The 14,487-nt window shown below is 47.5% G+C and overlaps 3 protein-coding genes across 6 annotated transcripts; 2 read left to right on the top strand and 1 right to left on the bottom strand.

Annotated features, from left to right (window-relative positions):
• The first annotated feature begins 1,569 nt into the window (after nucleotides 1-1,569).
• LOC4326711 (G-type lectin S-receptor-like serine/threonine-protein kinase At2g19130) lies at nucleotides 1,570-4,257 on the top strand. Its single transcript, XM_015766362.3, has one exon. The coding sequence runs from the start codon at nucleotides 1,588-1,590 to the stop codon at nucleotides 4,003-4,005; it is 2,418 nt and encodes an 805-aa protein (XP_015621848.1). The 5' UTR covers nucleotides 1,570-1,587; the 3' UTR covers nucleotides 4,006-4,257.
• Nucleotides 4,258-5,176: 919 nt separating this feature from the next.
• Nucleotides 5,177-7,891, bottom strand: LOC4326710 (G-type lectin S-receptor-like serine/threonine-protein kinase At2g19130). The gene has a single exon (XM_015766360.3). It carries the CDS (start codon nucleotides 7,770-7,772, stop codon nucleotides 5,331-5,333), a length of 2,442 nt encoding a protein of 813 aa, XP_015621846.1. The 5' UTR covers nucleotides 7,773-7,891; the 3' UTR covers nucleotides 5,177-5,330.
• A 551-nt stretch (nucleotides 7,892-8,442) lies between these two features.
• On the top strand, nucleotides 8,443-13,150 carry LOC4326709 (G-type lectin S-receptor-like serine/threonine-protein kinase At2g19130). 4 transcript variants are annotated; one of them, XM_066307327.1, is made up of 3 exons: nucleotides 8,443-8,671; nucleotides 8,774-10,511; nucleotides 10,679-13,150. In XM_066307327.1, the coding sequence occupies exon 3, from the start codon at nucleotides 10,701-10,703 to the stop codon at nucleotides 12,987-12,989; it is 2,289 nt and encodes a 762-aa protein (XP_066163424.1). In that variant the 5' UTR covers nucleotides 8,443-8,671; nucleotides 8,774-10,511; nucleotides 10,679-10,700; the 3' UTR covers nucleotides 12,990-13,150. The 4 variants fall into 4 exon arrangements, with proteins under 4 accessions (XP_066163424.1, XP_066163429.1, XP_066163430.1 ...); XM_066307332.1 differs by having other exon boundaries at nucleotides 8,443-9,104; nucleotides 10,440-10,511; XM_066307333.1 differs by having other exon boundaries at nucleotides 8,443-10,340; nucleotides 10,440-10,511.
• The last annotated feature ends 1,337 nt before the right edge of the window (nucleotides 13,151-14,487 follow it).

Raw genomic sequence — 14,487 nt, 5'->3', positions numbered from 1 at the left:
TTTTTTTCCCCAAGTCATATAAAACAGGAAAGCTGGAGTTCATTAAAAGAGCAGAAACCTGTTCAGGCTGAACAAATGAACAGCCTGGATGCATGGCATCTCTGCATCTTCAGTGAAGTTTGGGATAAGAAGTTTATGTGAAAGACCCTATCTAAGAAGGGCCTATCTAAAAATCCCATGATACAGCTATAATGGGCTTCACTAAAGAGCCCATCAGATCTGAGTTCAGAACAGAGGCCAACCAGCCCGGCCTGGCAGTGGTCTCATGTGCAGGCCCAGAAAGAACAGTCACTTCACTACATCACTACAGCCCAATAGTCCAGTAAATTAAGCCCAAACAAAAATGGAGAGGGTTAAGGGTAATCTTTTAATAACAAGATCTATAGCCCCATTTATATCCCTTACAGACAACAAATTACAAATGCTATGAAAAAAAATTGACCATCGGTGATAGGGGAATTTAACTATTTGCCATTATTAGGTAGGTTTGTCAATTATCCAAATACCCCTCTTAGAATTGCACTTGATTTTTTACCATTGAATAAAAACTTCTTAATTTTTTGCTACGTTTACCGACGTAACACGCCAACAAGGTTGCCTGTCATCTTCTTCCTTCGCCACCTCCTCTCTATCTTCTCTCCTCCGACAACTTGTTGGACAACCGGCGAGCTTCCACTCGTCGAGCACCGAGCATCGCTGAGCCCTCTAAAGGAGGAGCTCGCCGACCACATGGCACCCATGTATGGCCGTGTCGGGTGAGGTTGGGAGTTGCGGTGGACATCATAGACAAAATCAGATCAGAGTTCAGAACAGATCGCAACCATCCCCGCCTGGAAGTGGTCTCACGTGCAGGCCCAGAAAGAACAGTCACTTCCATCACTTCACTACATCACTTTTATAGCCCCTTTTGATCATCATCGGTGATAATATGTCCATAAAACACTAAAACAGTGGGACATTAGCACTAGCACACTTCTTTAGGCTGAGTTTTTTTATTGGAGTTACCAACTCAATTTTCTCAAACTACTATATATGTATATATAATTTTTAAAACAATTATATATGTATATATAATATACATATATAATTGTTTTAAAAAACATATAATCTATTTCTAAGAAAAACTAATACTTAATTAAGTTTATGTGATAACGAATCATTCCGTTTTAAGTTCACTTATAGATGGAGTAGTTCCCATCACCTTGAAACGAACCCGATCTAAATGACGATGGTCAACAAAGTAACTTTGCGTGCATTGCATTATCCTCTAACGGATAGCGATAGGAGATTAGGAGCTGTTGTATCCAAGTTGATCCTTGCCTACCTAAACAGCTGAAATTCACACAGCACGGGTTGCCGACCCGCCCATTGCTTTCAAAAAATAGCAAAGGCGTGTCCGTGTACCAGACTGCCAGTGTGCCGCTCTACGAGGGAATCCCCGAGCTGAGCAGGGAACGAATCTGGCCCTCCATTCTCCAGATCCGACGGCTGACAACACCGCACGCGAACCGGACTAGTTGGGCTCGTCTTCCTCTTCCATGGCGTGCTCGGTTGCTTGTTCCTCTCTCTGCAACTGCAAGCAAAGCCATGGCCGCTGATGGTGATGGCGACGGTGAGCTAGTGCGGCGCGTTCGGTCGCCGTCTTCCCGTGGAAGAATGGCGCCGACGCTGGCGTTCCTCCTCGTCCTCCTCCTGCTGCTCGCCGGCGGCGGCGGCGGCGGCGCGTTCTTGGCGGCGGCCGCGTCGACGGACACCGTTGTCCCGGGGAAGGGGATGGCCGGGAACCAGACGCTCGTCTCCAAGAACGGGCGGTTCGAGCTCGGGTTCTTCACCCCGGGCTCCGGCATCCACTACTTCCTCGGCGTCCGGCTGAGGAACATGGCGGAGTACAGCCCCACGTTCTGGATCGGGGACAGGGTCGGCGTCATCGACCTCCCCGGCGTGTCGCTCGAGGTGTTCGGCGACAAGCTGTACATCAAGGAGGACGGGGTCAGCCTCTGGTGGTCCAGCGTCGCTGGGAACGGCTCCTCCTCCTCCTCGGACGGCGGCGCCGTCGCCGTCCTCCTCGACACCGGCGACCTGGTGGTGAGGGACCAAGGGAACCCCTCCGGCGTCCTGTGGCGGAGCTTCGACTACCCCGGCGACTCGCTGCTCCCCGGCGGCAGGCTCGGGCTCGACGCGGCCACCGGGACGAACGTCTCCCTCACATTCAAAGGCTTTTCCCACAATGGCAGCCTCCAGGTCGACGCGAGCAGGAGGAACGGGTTCGTGCTCACCACCGATGGCATCGACAGCCGCGGCGCCTTCCCGGACTGGATGGTGACCTCCCAAGACAACGGCAGCTCGCTGGTGCTCAACCACCCTGACGCCCCGAACTCCACCGAGTTCTTGCAGTTCAATCTTGGGCTGATCAGCCTGATGCGGTGGTCGGATTCCACCGCCGGCTGGGTGGCTCGCTGGACGTTCCCCTCCGACTGCAAGTCCGGCGCCTTCTTCTGCGGCGACTTCGGCGCCTGCACGGCCGGCGGCGGCGGCGGATGCGAGTGCGTCGACGGGTTCACGCCGTCGTACCCGGACGAGTGGCGGCTCGGCTACTTCGTCACCGGCTGCTCGAGGTCTCTCCCGCTGAGCTGCGAGGCCAACGGTCAGACCGAGCACGACGACTCCTTCGCCATTCTTGACAATCTCCGAGGCCTCCCTTACAATGCTCAGGATGAACCAGTGACCACTGATGAAGATTGCAGAGCTGCTTGCCTGAACAAATGCTACTGTGTTGCATACTCGAATGAATCTGGATGCAAGCTGTGGTACCACAACCTGTACAATCTGAGCTCAGCTGATAAACCTCCATACAGCAAGATCTATGTCCGTTTGGGTTCCAAGCTCAAGAGCAACAGGGGGTTGGCCACAAGATGGATTGTGCTCTTGGTTGTTGGATCATTAGCTGTAACTTCGGTAATGTTGGGACTGGTGCTTCTATGCAGATACAGGAGAGACTTGTTTGCATCCAGTAAGTTTGAAGTAGAAGGCTCTCTTATTGTCTACACTTATGCACAGATCAGGAAGGCTACGGGGAATTTCTCTGATAAACTTGGTGAGGGAGGTTTTGGAAGTGTTTTCAGGGGGACATTGCCTGGATCAACCACTGTTGTTGCTGTGAAGAATCTGAAAGGTGTTGGGCAAGCAGAGAAGCAGTTCAGAACAGAAGTACAGACTGTTGGAATGATTCGACACACTAATCTTGTCCGTCTCTTGGGATTTTGCGTCAACGGGAATAGAAGGTTGCTGGTTTATGAGTATATGTCAAATGGATCCTTGGATGCTCACATCTTTTCAGAAAAATCTAGTTTGCTGAGTTGGCATGTCCGATACCAAATTGCACTTGGTATTGCAAGGGGTCTAGCCTATCTGCATGAAGAATGTGAGGACTGCATCATACATTGTGATATTAAACCTGAAAACATACTACTTGATTATGAATTTTGCCCCAAAATCTGTGATTTTGGTATGGCGAAGCTTCTTGGACGAGAATTTAACTCTGCATTGACCACCGTCCGAGGGACAATGGGCTATCTTGCACCAGAGTGGATATATGGGCAACCTATTACAAAAAAGGCAGATGTTTATAGCTTTGGCATTGTGCTTTTTGAAATAATCTCAGGGAGAAGGTCTACGGAGACAGTGAAATTTGGGAGCCATCGCTATTTTCCTACGTATGCAGCGGTACAAATGAATGAAGGAGATGTTTTGTGCTTACTAGATAGCAGGCTGGAAGGAAATGCTAACGTGAAGGAGCTTGACATCACCTGTAGAGTGGCCTGTTGGTGCATCCAGGATGAAGAGAATGACAGACCGTCGATGGGGCAAGTCGTTCGCATGTTGGAAGGCGTTGTCGATATGGAGATGCCACCAATTCCAGCTTCATTTCAGAACCTCATGGAGAGTGAAGACAGTGGTATATACTCTGAAGAAAGCTGGAATTTCAGGACCCGAGATCAGTTCTAGCTTCCCCTCCAGTTTCTCAGAATGATACTCTCGGTTTCTCCGTGGACCTGCTTGGTGTGAGCAGACTAATCGGTTAGAATTTAGGCATGCACAAACTAGTTTTTCAGCAGTGAATTTAGGCAGGTGTAAAGTAGTATGTCAGTGGAATGATCAGTAGAGTCAGTGCATTAATCAGTAGAAACTAGACATGCACAAACTGTATGTTCTAGCTGTAAATGCAATAAAAAAGTTCAAAATTTGCTGCCCTGCTAACCTTCCTTTTGATATTGTGTGCTACTGCAGTCTGCAGATGAGCATAAAACCATTCGAAGAAAGCATCAACTTATTAGCTATGGCAATATCAGAGCAATTGTACCCACGACTGTATCCTGTATGTTTCACATCATTGGCACCTAAATAGCTAATTAGCTCCTACCCTTAGAAAGAAAACGTTGCAGGGAAATTCAATGGCAATCATGAAAGAAAGCCAGATTGGATACAGCATTCCCTTCGTAGCTTGTAATCTGGCATTATCAAGTTTGATTTATTTATTGGCTTGTTGCAATAGCTCACACACTTTAGCTAGTAATAGATCACAAGCAAAATCAGTCGCTGCACATCCAAACATCATGTTAATTTTCAATACTAATTCACTGCTAAAACGAAGGAACAGCATAGGGCAAGCATCCATATGGCTTTGATGGACGAGCGAATCATATCGGAGGTTGAGAAACGGCACCTTAATTTGCGCCCGCCTGATCACGCGAAGGCGCGCCTCCTCCTCCTCCGGCGTACGTCCACCACGGCCGGCCACCGCCTCCTCCATCGCCGGCGCCATCTCCGCCCCGATCATGTCAGGCGACAGCGAAACGAGCGGAACCGAAGCGACACGAGGCCACCCGAGGGATAGAGACCCTAGCGAATCGCAATCCTCCGGCGGCCGCGCCATACGACGAAGGGTATCCGCCGGCGGCGGAGGGTGGCAGGCCGCCGGCGGCGAGGGTGAGTGGGCGCGACGCGAGGCATAGGGGCCGTCCATCGATCGTGATCGGACGGCTACAAGTGTGTATAACTACAATTTCACGAACTAGTTCCTGCCCGGATCAGAGCTTCGCAATTTAGACCTTTTTGTGATCCTCCAGTTTTGTGCACGCGCATATCTGCACTACAGATAATGTGAAGGAAAGGAGACTAGAGCAGCAACTTTCACTATACATTTACAGGTACTGCAACATACAAGTTCATACATGTCTAATTTCTATTGACTGATCAATCTGCTGAAATCAAATAGGTCCAGCAAGAAACCAATATACTTCTCCCTTTGAAAACAGGAAGGGAAACTGGCACTAATCTTGGGTCCTCAAACGCCAGTTTTCTTCGTATATATCACTGTCATCACCATCCACAAGGTTCTGAAACGAAGCTGGAATTGGGGGCATCTCCGTGTCCACAACACCTTCCAACATGCGAACGACGTGCCCCATCGATGGCCTGTCACCCTCTCTGTCCTGGATGCACCAGCAGGCGACTCTGCAGGTGATGTCGAGCTCCTCCACATTGGCATTTCCTTCCAGCCTACTGTCCAGCAAGCACAGAACATCTCCTTCATGCATTTGCGCAGCCGCGTAGCTGGGGTAATACCGATGGCTCCCGAATTTCATCGTGACAGTACTCCTTATCCCTGAGATCATCTCGAACAGCACGATGCCGAAGCTGTACACGTCTGCCTTCTTGGTAATCGGCTGCCCATACAGCCACTCTGGCGCGAGATAGCCCCTGGTACCTCGGATGGTGGTAAGTGCCGCGTTGAATTCTCGTCCAAGAAGCTTTGCCATGCCGAAATCCGCGATCTTGGGGCGGAATTCCTCGTCGAGTAGTATGTTTTCGGGTTTAATGTCGCAGTGTATGATGCAGTGCTCACACTCTTCGTGTAGATATGCTAGACCCCTTGCGATGCCGATCGCGATTTGGTATCGAACTTGCCAACTCAAAGGACTGGACTTTTGTGAAAAGATATGAGCATCCAAGGATCCATTTGGCATATACTCGTAGACCAGCAACTTTCTGTTCCCTTTGACACAAAATCCCAAGAGACGGACAAGATTAGTGTGCCGGATCATTCCAACCGTCTGCACTTCTGCTCTGAACTGTTTCTCTGCGTAGCCGAGCCCTTTGAGATTCTTGACAGCAACAACAGTGGTTGATCCAGGCAATGTACCTCTGAAAACGCTTCCGAATCCGCCTTCGCCGAGCTTATCGGAGAAATTCTCCGTTGCCTTCTTGATCTGTGCATATGAGTAGACAACCAGAGATCCTTCTACTACAAACTTACTGGATCCAAACAGGTCTCTCCTGTACCTGCATAGAAGCAACACTGCCAACATTGCAGAAGCTACAGCTACTGATCCAACAACCAAGAGCACCATCCATCTTGTGGCCAATCCCCTCTTGCTCTTGAGCTTGGAACCCAATCGGACATAGATCTTGCTGTATGGAGGTTTATCAGCTGAGCTCAGATTGTACAGGTCGTAATACCAGAGCTTGCATCCAGTTTCAGTTGAGTATGCAACGCAGTAGCATTTGTTCAGGCAAGCTTCCCTGCAATCTTCATCGGTGGTCGCTGGCTCATCCTGCGCGTTGTAAGGGAGGCCTTGGAGATTGTCAAGAATGGCGAAGGAGTCGCCGTGCTCGGTCTGGCCGTTGGCGTCGCAGCTGAGTGGGAGAGACCTCGAGCAGCCGGTGACGAAGTAACCGAGCCCCCACTCCTTCGTGTCCGACGGCGCGAACCCGTCGACGCACCGGCATTCGCCGCCGGTCGCCGTCGTGCAGACGCCGAAGTCGCCGCAGAAGAAGCCGCCGCCGGACTTGCAGCCGGAGGGGAACGTCCAGCGAGGCACCCAGCCGGCGTCGGCGCCCGACCACCGGACCAGGCTGACCTGCCCGACTTTGAGCTGCAGGAACTCGGTGGAGTTCGTGGCGTCCGGGTGGTTGAGCACCAGCGAGCCGCCGTTGTCTTGGGTGGTCACCATCCAGTCCGGGAACGCGCCGCGGGTGTCGCGGCCGTCGGTGGTGAGCACGAACCCGTTCCTCCTGCTCGCGTCGGCCCGGAGGCTGCCGTTGTGGGTGAACCCCTCGAACGTGAGCGACACGTTCTCCCCGGTGGCGACGTCGAGCCCCAGCCTCCCGCCCGGCAGCAGCGCGTCGCCGGGGTAGTCGAAGCTCCGCCACAGCACCAGGGAGGAGTTCCTCTGGTCCCTCACCACGAGGTCGCCGGTGTCGAGGAGGACGGCGACGGCCGCGCCGCCGCCGCGGCCGCCGCCCGAGGAGGAGGAGGAGGACGACGGCGACGACCACCAGAGGCTGGCACCGTCCTCCTTGATGTAGAGGCTGTCGCCGAAGAGCTCCAGCGCGGCGCGAGGCAGGTCGACGACGTAGACCCTGTCGCCAATCCAGAACGTGGGGCTGTACGCCGCGAGCTTCCTGAGGCGGACGCCGAGGAAGTAGTGGATCCCGACGCCCGGGTTGAAGAACCCGAGCTCGAACTCACCGTTCTTGGACACGAGCGTCTGGTTCCCGGTGATGCTCTCGCCGGGGAGGATGGTGTCCGTCGTCGACGCGGCCGCGGCAAGCAGCGCGCCACCGCCGCCGCCGACGCCGCCGAGCAGTAGTAAGAGGACGGCGAGCTGCTGCACCACCGTTCTTGCGCGGGAAGACGGCGCCGGCGAGCGAGCGGGCTTCGCGCTCTCCGTTAATGGCAGCCATGGCTTGCAGAGAAACGAGCACGCCATGGATTGATCGGAAGTGCTGTCGCGATCATCACCTCTGAACTCGCCGCTGTTTTGCGGTCACGATCATGATAAGTTGCAATTCGTGCGATAAAATCGCGAGTGCATGAACCGTTGACGTTCTGGTCCTACGTGCACGTGCCCACGTCCAAGATGCCAGGCAGATGCAGCTCCCCTGCCGTTCATCATGCAAGCAGACAACAAATTAAATTTACTACTACTACTACGTAGTAGTACTACTAGTCCAATCAACGTGCCTTTTTTCACAAGTGGTAGCATTCTTTTATTAGGAAAGGGTTTGCTTTTTCTCCAAAGTAGTCCGAAGGAGTAGTTGCTAATCTTTTTCTATTATTGGATGGAATTAATTAGCAGTGTGGCCTACTACATTTTTGCCTCAAAGCTCTCTGGTGAGTGCAGCGCAAAATCAGCATACTGGCAGAGAACCAGTCAACCACCTCCGGATCTGCAAGGTTGATATGGAGAAAACGGGCTTCTTCGATACCGCCAGTTACCCTCCCGTGAATCTCATTCCAGCCCAATTAGTGGCCCAAATAAGATTCCGTTTCATAGCACGGCCTGTACTAGTTTCAGAACGCGACGTACGTGTGGCCCGTTTTTAGTTGGGCCGGGGTCCGCTGCGTTTCTTGTGGGCTTCCGTGACCCGTGGGTTGTTGCGGCCGGCGATGAGGCCTAGCACCGCCGCACTGCGGGGGCCGCCGGAGGATGCGCCGGCGGATGGATGGGGAACCCGCGCCGGCGCCGCCGTGGGTGTTCGATGCCGGCCGCCGGCGCGATCCATCGCACTGCGGGGGACCGGTGGACGGCGAGCAACCGCGCGTGGAGGAGGCGGCTGCCGACGATGCGGAAGGTGGCGTGTTCTTCGTCAGCCCCGCAACCCTAAGGTCTGCACTCCTACGGATGCAAACCGCATATCTCGAATGTGTTTCTCTAATCAGTTCTCTTCTGAATTGCCCTCTCTAATGTTGGAATAAAAAAAAACTCAGGGGTGTTCTGATTTCCCCGCAAGTTTTACTCTTAAACCATGGATGTTGGATGAGCCCTAGCGCAGGACGAGTCAGTAAACGGATTTAATCCACATGGGCAATTGACTTGCTCAGTTTTGGGCTGATGGCGGCAGGAGTCAGCGTTTTACAAGTCACTATCAAGCTTGTCGAGTTTGATTGGATGATTAAACCTTTGATGTGGAATTGTGGATCTATACTGACCAAGTGACCATTATGTAGTGGGGGAGAGCGACGCAAACATGTTAAAAGCCGCATTATGGAGAAGGAAAAAAAACAGTGGATTAGCCAGAGCTGGTTAAGATAAGAAAAGGTTTGTTGTGCACTATCTGATGAAGCTTGTTTGTCCACGTTGATTCTTTTGTTCCATGCTGATCAGTGGCATAGTTCCATGTCTCCACCTTTGGTTAAGTGTTGCTCATTCCAATATAAGCAAGCTGAGATTGTTTATATCTTTCAACTACCACTTTCTTTCTTTTTGAAAACGTATGTTTTCTCGCATATGGAATTACAAGGACAGCTGAGCAAAGAATGCACACCCTAGTTTATGCTTAAAGATCAGTTCAGATTTAGGTGATGCTGCACTATCAAAATTACCAGGCCTAACAGCTTAGTGTGTATTTACCAAAACTACTATCAAACACCAGATTTCCCATGTTCTTTTATTTATATCAGATAAAACATTTTTTTCTACGAGTATGCCACAATTGCCACCAAGTCAGCAATTGTCGTTTCTCTTGTTTTAACGCATTTCTTTCAATTTTAGCATGGAAAACTTCGCATTCGAGTGGGATGGAACATAGCATATAATTCGATAATGCATGTTTTGCATCTCTGAAGATTGTGGAAATTTGCATTAGATGCATAGATTGGTTGCTTTGGTGTGATTTTTTTCCCAATGCTTTCTCGTGCTAGTAATTTACCATCATGTGTTATTCATTCATGATATGCTCCATTTTAATAAAAGCTGCTAATGTTGGGCCATGAACTAAAATTCTGACCAGGTAAAATTGTTAGGCCAGTTTCTCACTATATCAAGTCAATGGTACATGCCATGTTGGGCTTTTTGGATGCAAATGTCTCAGAAAGAAAGAAAGAATTGATCTGCCTATCCAGTAAAAAAATGGTCCGCTTGTGCCTTTTCCTGCCTTATAGTGATTGGAATGAAATGCCTAAGATGCTAAAATTGGCCAATTATTCTTCCCAATAGTGACAAATCCCTTGTTAACACCATATATTGTTCCTCTTTGCGGTTTTCCTATTCCAGAGGAAATCCCTCCTTATTTCAGTATGCATGTACTTTTTGTCGTTTTATTCATGACATTATCAGCATGCCAGGGATGAAAGTAAATCACTGGTCATAGCAAGTCCACGTTGATCAAAACAATAGCTTTCCAGCCGAATGGTGTCATTTCCCTAACTTGGAAAGTGATAGTATAATTGATGAGGAGAAAAGATGAAAAAGTCATCAGTTTTAGCTATATATAGCGCTATTGAGATAAAGATGTTTGGCCAGTTTGGTGTCATACCAACAGTACATGACTGCTAGGTAGTTGACTGTCCTCATCAGTTTTGGTGCAATAAATTGAAAGATCTCACTGGCAAACACATTATTCTTCCTGTTTCTAAACAAATCTAATTACCACAGTGAAAACTGCAAAAGCGGAAAGGTTACGATGGAAACCAGAGCACCATGGATATTCTTCAATCTTTACTCAAGGTATCCATCCTTATTGCGATTTTGTTTGTTCAGTATGTTCATATTAATCATTTCCTTATGTTCACCTGTCTATTCTTCTGGGGCAGTGCTTGAAGATAAGAAATTGAACTGCAAGCATTCTATGCTCATATTAATCATTTCCTTATGTATATCTGTCTTTTCTTCAGGGATAGTGCTTGAAGATAAGAAATGAACCACAAGCATTCTTTCTCTGCCCTCTGTGCAGCAATGATACTCAACGTGATCATATTATTTGTGGATAGCTATGTTGCAGTTGCATCAGATACCCTTTTTCCTGGCCAATCTCTCTCAGGCTCTGAAACCTTAGTATCAGAAAATGGTATTTTTGAGTTGGGCCTTTTCCCCTCAGCCCCAGCTGGTACAAAGCACTACCTGGGTATTCGATACAAGAACATGTCAAGCAACAATCCAATAACCTTTTGGCTGGGAAACAGAATTCCCATCACCTACTTCATTAATGCAACGCTGTACATCGATGCAGGTAAACTTTATATTGAGGAGCTCGGCTCTATTCTATGGACCTCAAATTCAACGAGAAATGAATCAAACACTGCTGTGGCAGTTATTCTTAACACTGGAAACTTTGTAATAAGAGATCAGCTCAACTCTTCTGTGGTCACATGGCAGAGCTTTGATCACCCAGCTGATAAACTGCTCCCAGGAGCATATCTTGGACTGGACATGGTCATGGGAACCAACATCTTGCTTACTCTGTTCAAGCCTCCTTATAATTGTACCCTCATGATTGACCAAAGTAGGAAGAGGGGATTCATCATGTTCATTGATGGGCATGACAAGTATCTTGGAACCTTTCCTGAATGGATGGTTACCTACGAAGAAAATGGTAGTCTGGTACGATTAAACGATCCAGGAATTCCAAATGATACTGAATACATGAAATTGCAACTGGGGCAACTCAGTTTGTTGAGGTGGTTAGATAATGCAACAATTAGTGGTTGGCAATCTGTGTGGAGCCACCCTTCCAGCTGCAAAGTTAGTGCTTTTCACTGTGGTGCATTTGGTATTTGCACAAGCACAGGAACATGCAAATGTATTGATGGTTTCAGACCAACGGAGCCAAATGAATGGGAGCTGGGACATTTTGGTAGTGGCTGCTCTAGAATTACCCCCTCAAATTGTCTAGGTGTTGTTTCCACTGACTTGTTTGTTTTGTTAGACAACCTGCAGGGGCTTCCTTACAATCCTCAGGATGTTATGGCAGCAACTAGTGAAGAATGTCGAGCTATCTGTCTAAGCGAATGCTATTGCGCAGCGTACTCCTATCATTCTGCCTGCAAGATATGGTACAGCATGTTGTTCAATTTGACTTCAGCTGATAACCCTCCGTACACTGAGATTTATATGCGTATAGGTTCTCCGAGTAAACGCAGGATGCACATACTGGTTTTCGTACTAATTTTTGGGTCAATAGGGGTTATTCTTTTTCTGCTGATGCTTCTTTTGATGTACAAGAGATCCTCATGTGTTGCAAGACAGACAAAAATGGAAGGTTTTCTTGCAGTGTACTCTTATGCACAGGTCAAGAAAGCTACAAGAAACTTCTCTGACAAACTTGGGGAAGGAAGCTTTGGAAGTGTTTTCAAGGGAACAATTGCAGGTTCAACGATTGTTGCTGTGAAGAAGCTCAAAGGCCTAGGGCACACAGAGAAGCAGTTCCGGACAGAGGTACAGACTGTTGGGATGATCCAACATAATAATCTTGTTCGTCTTTTGGGATTCTGTACTAGAGGGACTAGAAGGTTGCTGGTCTATGAGTATATGCCAAATGGTTCTTTGGATTCTCATCCCTTTTCAGAAACCTCAAGGGTATTAGGTTGGAATCTTCGCCATCAGATTGTCGTTGGTATTGCTAGAGGTTTGGCCTACCTGCACGAGGAATGCAGGGACTCCATCATACATTGTGACATTAAGCCTGAAAACATACTACTAGATGCAGAGTTCTGCCCCAAAATTGCAGATTTTGGTATGGCAAAGCTTCTTGGACGGGAATTCAGCGCTGCACTGACCACTATCCGAGGAACCATTGGCTATCTTGCACCAGAGTGGATATCTGGACAGGCTATTACCCACAAGGCAGATGTCTATAGCTTTGGTGTCGTGCTCTTCGAAATAATATCAGGGCGGAGGAGTACTGAGAAAATTCGACATGGGAACCATTGGTATTTCCCCCTTTACGCTGCCGCTAAAGTGAATGAAGGAGATGTTTTATGCTTGCTTGATGACAGGATCGAAGGAAATGCGAGTTTGAAGGAGTTGGATGTTGCCTGCAGAGTTGCATGTTGGTGCATCCAGGATGATGAGATCCACAGGCCATCCATGAGGAAAGTTATTCACATGTTGGAAGGTGTTGTCGACGTTGAATTGCCGCCAATTCCTGCTTCCTTTCAAAACCTGATGGACGATTATGATAGTGATATATATTCCGTGGAAGTTTGATATCGGATCTTTTCAGTTGCTAGTAGTTTTTATTGCTTGTTTCTTGACCTTGATGTTGTCTATTTAATCAGAACTGATCATGCTTTTCTGTATCAGTCTGAACCTTGCACAATTGTTGTCGATTTGTTCAGTTTAATCAGAACTGATCATACTTTTCTGTATCGTCTGAACTTTGCACAATTGTTGTCGATTTTTTTGCGCGCAAGTTTGTACTTTCTCCGTTTCATAATGTAAGTCTTTCTAGCATTACTCACATTCATATAGATGTTAACGAATCTAGATAGATATGTGTGTTTAGATTCATTACCATCTATATGAATATGAATAATGCTATTAAGTCTTACATTATGAAATGGAGGGAGTAATGATGGATTGCAATTGTATGAGGGAGGTAAAATGGACTTCTTTTCTGCCTGAGACGGCGAAACAGTTGGCCCGTCTGACGGTGTTGAGCTGTGGGCCGTGGCAAACCCACAACCTGAGCTCACTCACTGTCAAGCTCAGTGCTGCAACTCCGTGTCGGTAATTATGGGTTTAATAATCACCTTCATCACTGTTATTTACAAAAAATGCAGCATTAGCCCATCGTGTAGTACAACGGCAATTGGCAAGAGCACAAGAGGTTAATGCCCCAAAGTTGCCCCGTGTCCTGTTGCCTTGGCTATTTAGGCCTTGGTTGTGTTTAGTTTAGGGACCACCTATACATTTGTTGACAAATTTTCTTCTAAAAATTTAACAGATGTAATTATAGTACAATCGTAGTGTAATTACATTGTAACTTGCATGTAACTACAGTATAACTTGTATGTAAGTTTCACGTAATTTTGAATCTTTAAATTTATTACTCCCTCCGTTTCACAATGTAAGTTATTCTAACATTTCCCACATTCATATTGATGTTAATGAATCCAGATAGATATATATGTCTAGATTCATAAACATCAATATGTATGTGGGAAATGCTAGAATGACTTACATTGTGAAACAGTGGAAATACAAGATTTGTTATGGTGAGGAAGAAAAAAAATCACAGCACACACATATGTGAAAAGATTTATTCCCACGACTTCCATTTGACCCAAATAACATGTTACGGAGAGATTTTTGAAAGTTACGTACAAGTTACATTATAGTTACAGTGTAATGACATGCAAGTTACAGTGTAATTATATTACGATTGTACTGTAATTATATCTGTCAAATTTTTGGGGGAAAATTTGTCGACAAATATATAGCAAAATTGTTAGTTTATGAAGTTAGCGAGAAGTTTGGAGAAAGTTGGTTGTTTGGAAAAAAAGTTTGGTAGTTTATGTGTGTAGGAAAGTTTTAGATGTGATGGAACGTTGGGAGTTACGGGGAAGTTTGGTGTAAACTAAACACACCTCTTTTTTCGTGAAAAAAAAAATTTTAGGTGCCACATCAGACGTTTAACTGGATGTCGGAAGGGATTTTCTGATACGAATGAAAAAAACTAAAACTCACTTAAAAACCGTGAGAT

Source organism: Oryza sativa, chromosome 1, assembly GCF_034140825.1.
Source record: "Oryza sativa Japonica Group chromosome 1, ASM3414082v1".
Classification (NCBI taxonomy): domain Eukaryota; kingdom Viridiplantae; phylum Streptophyta; class Magnoliopsida; order Poales; family Poaceae; genus Oryza; species Oryza sativa.
This window is presented reverse-complemented; position numbering and strand designations above follow the sequence as displayed.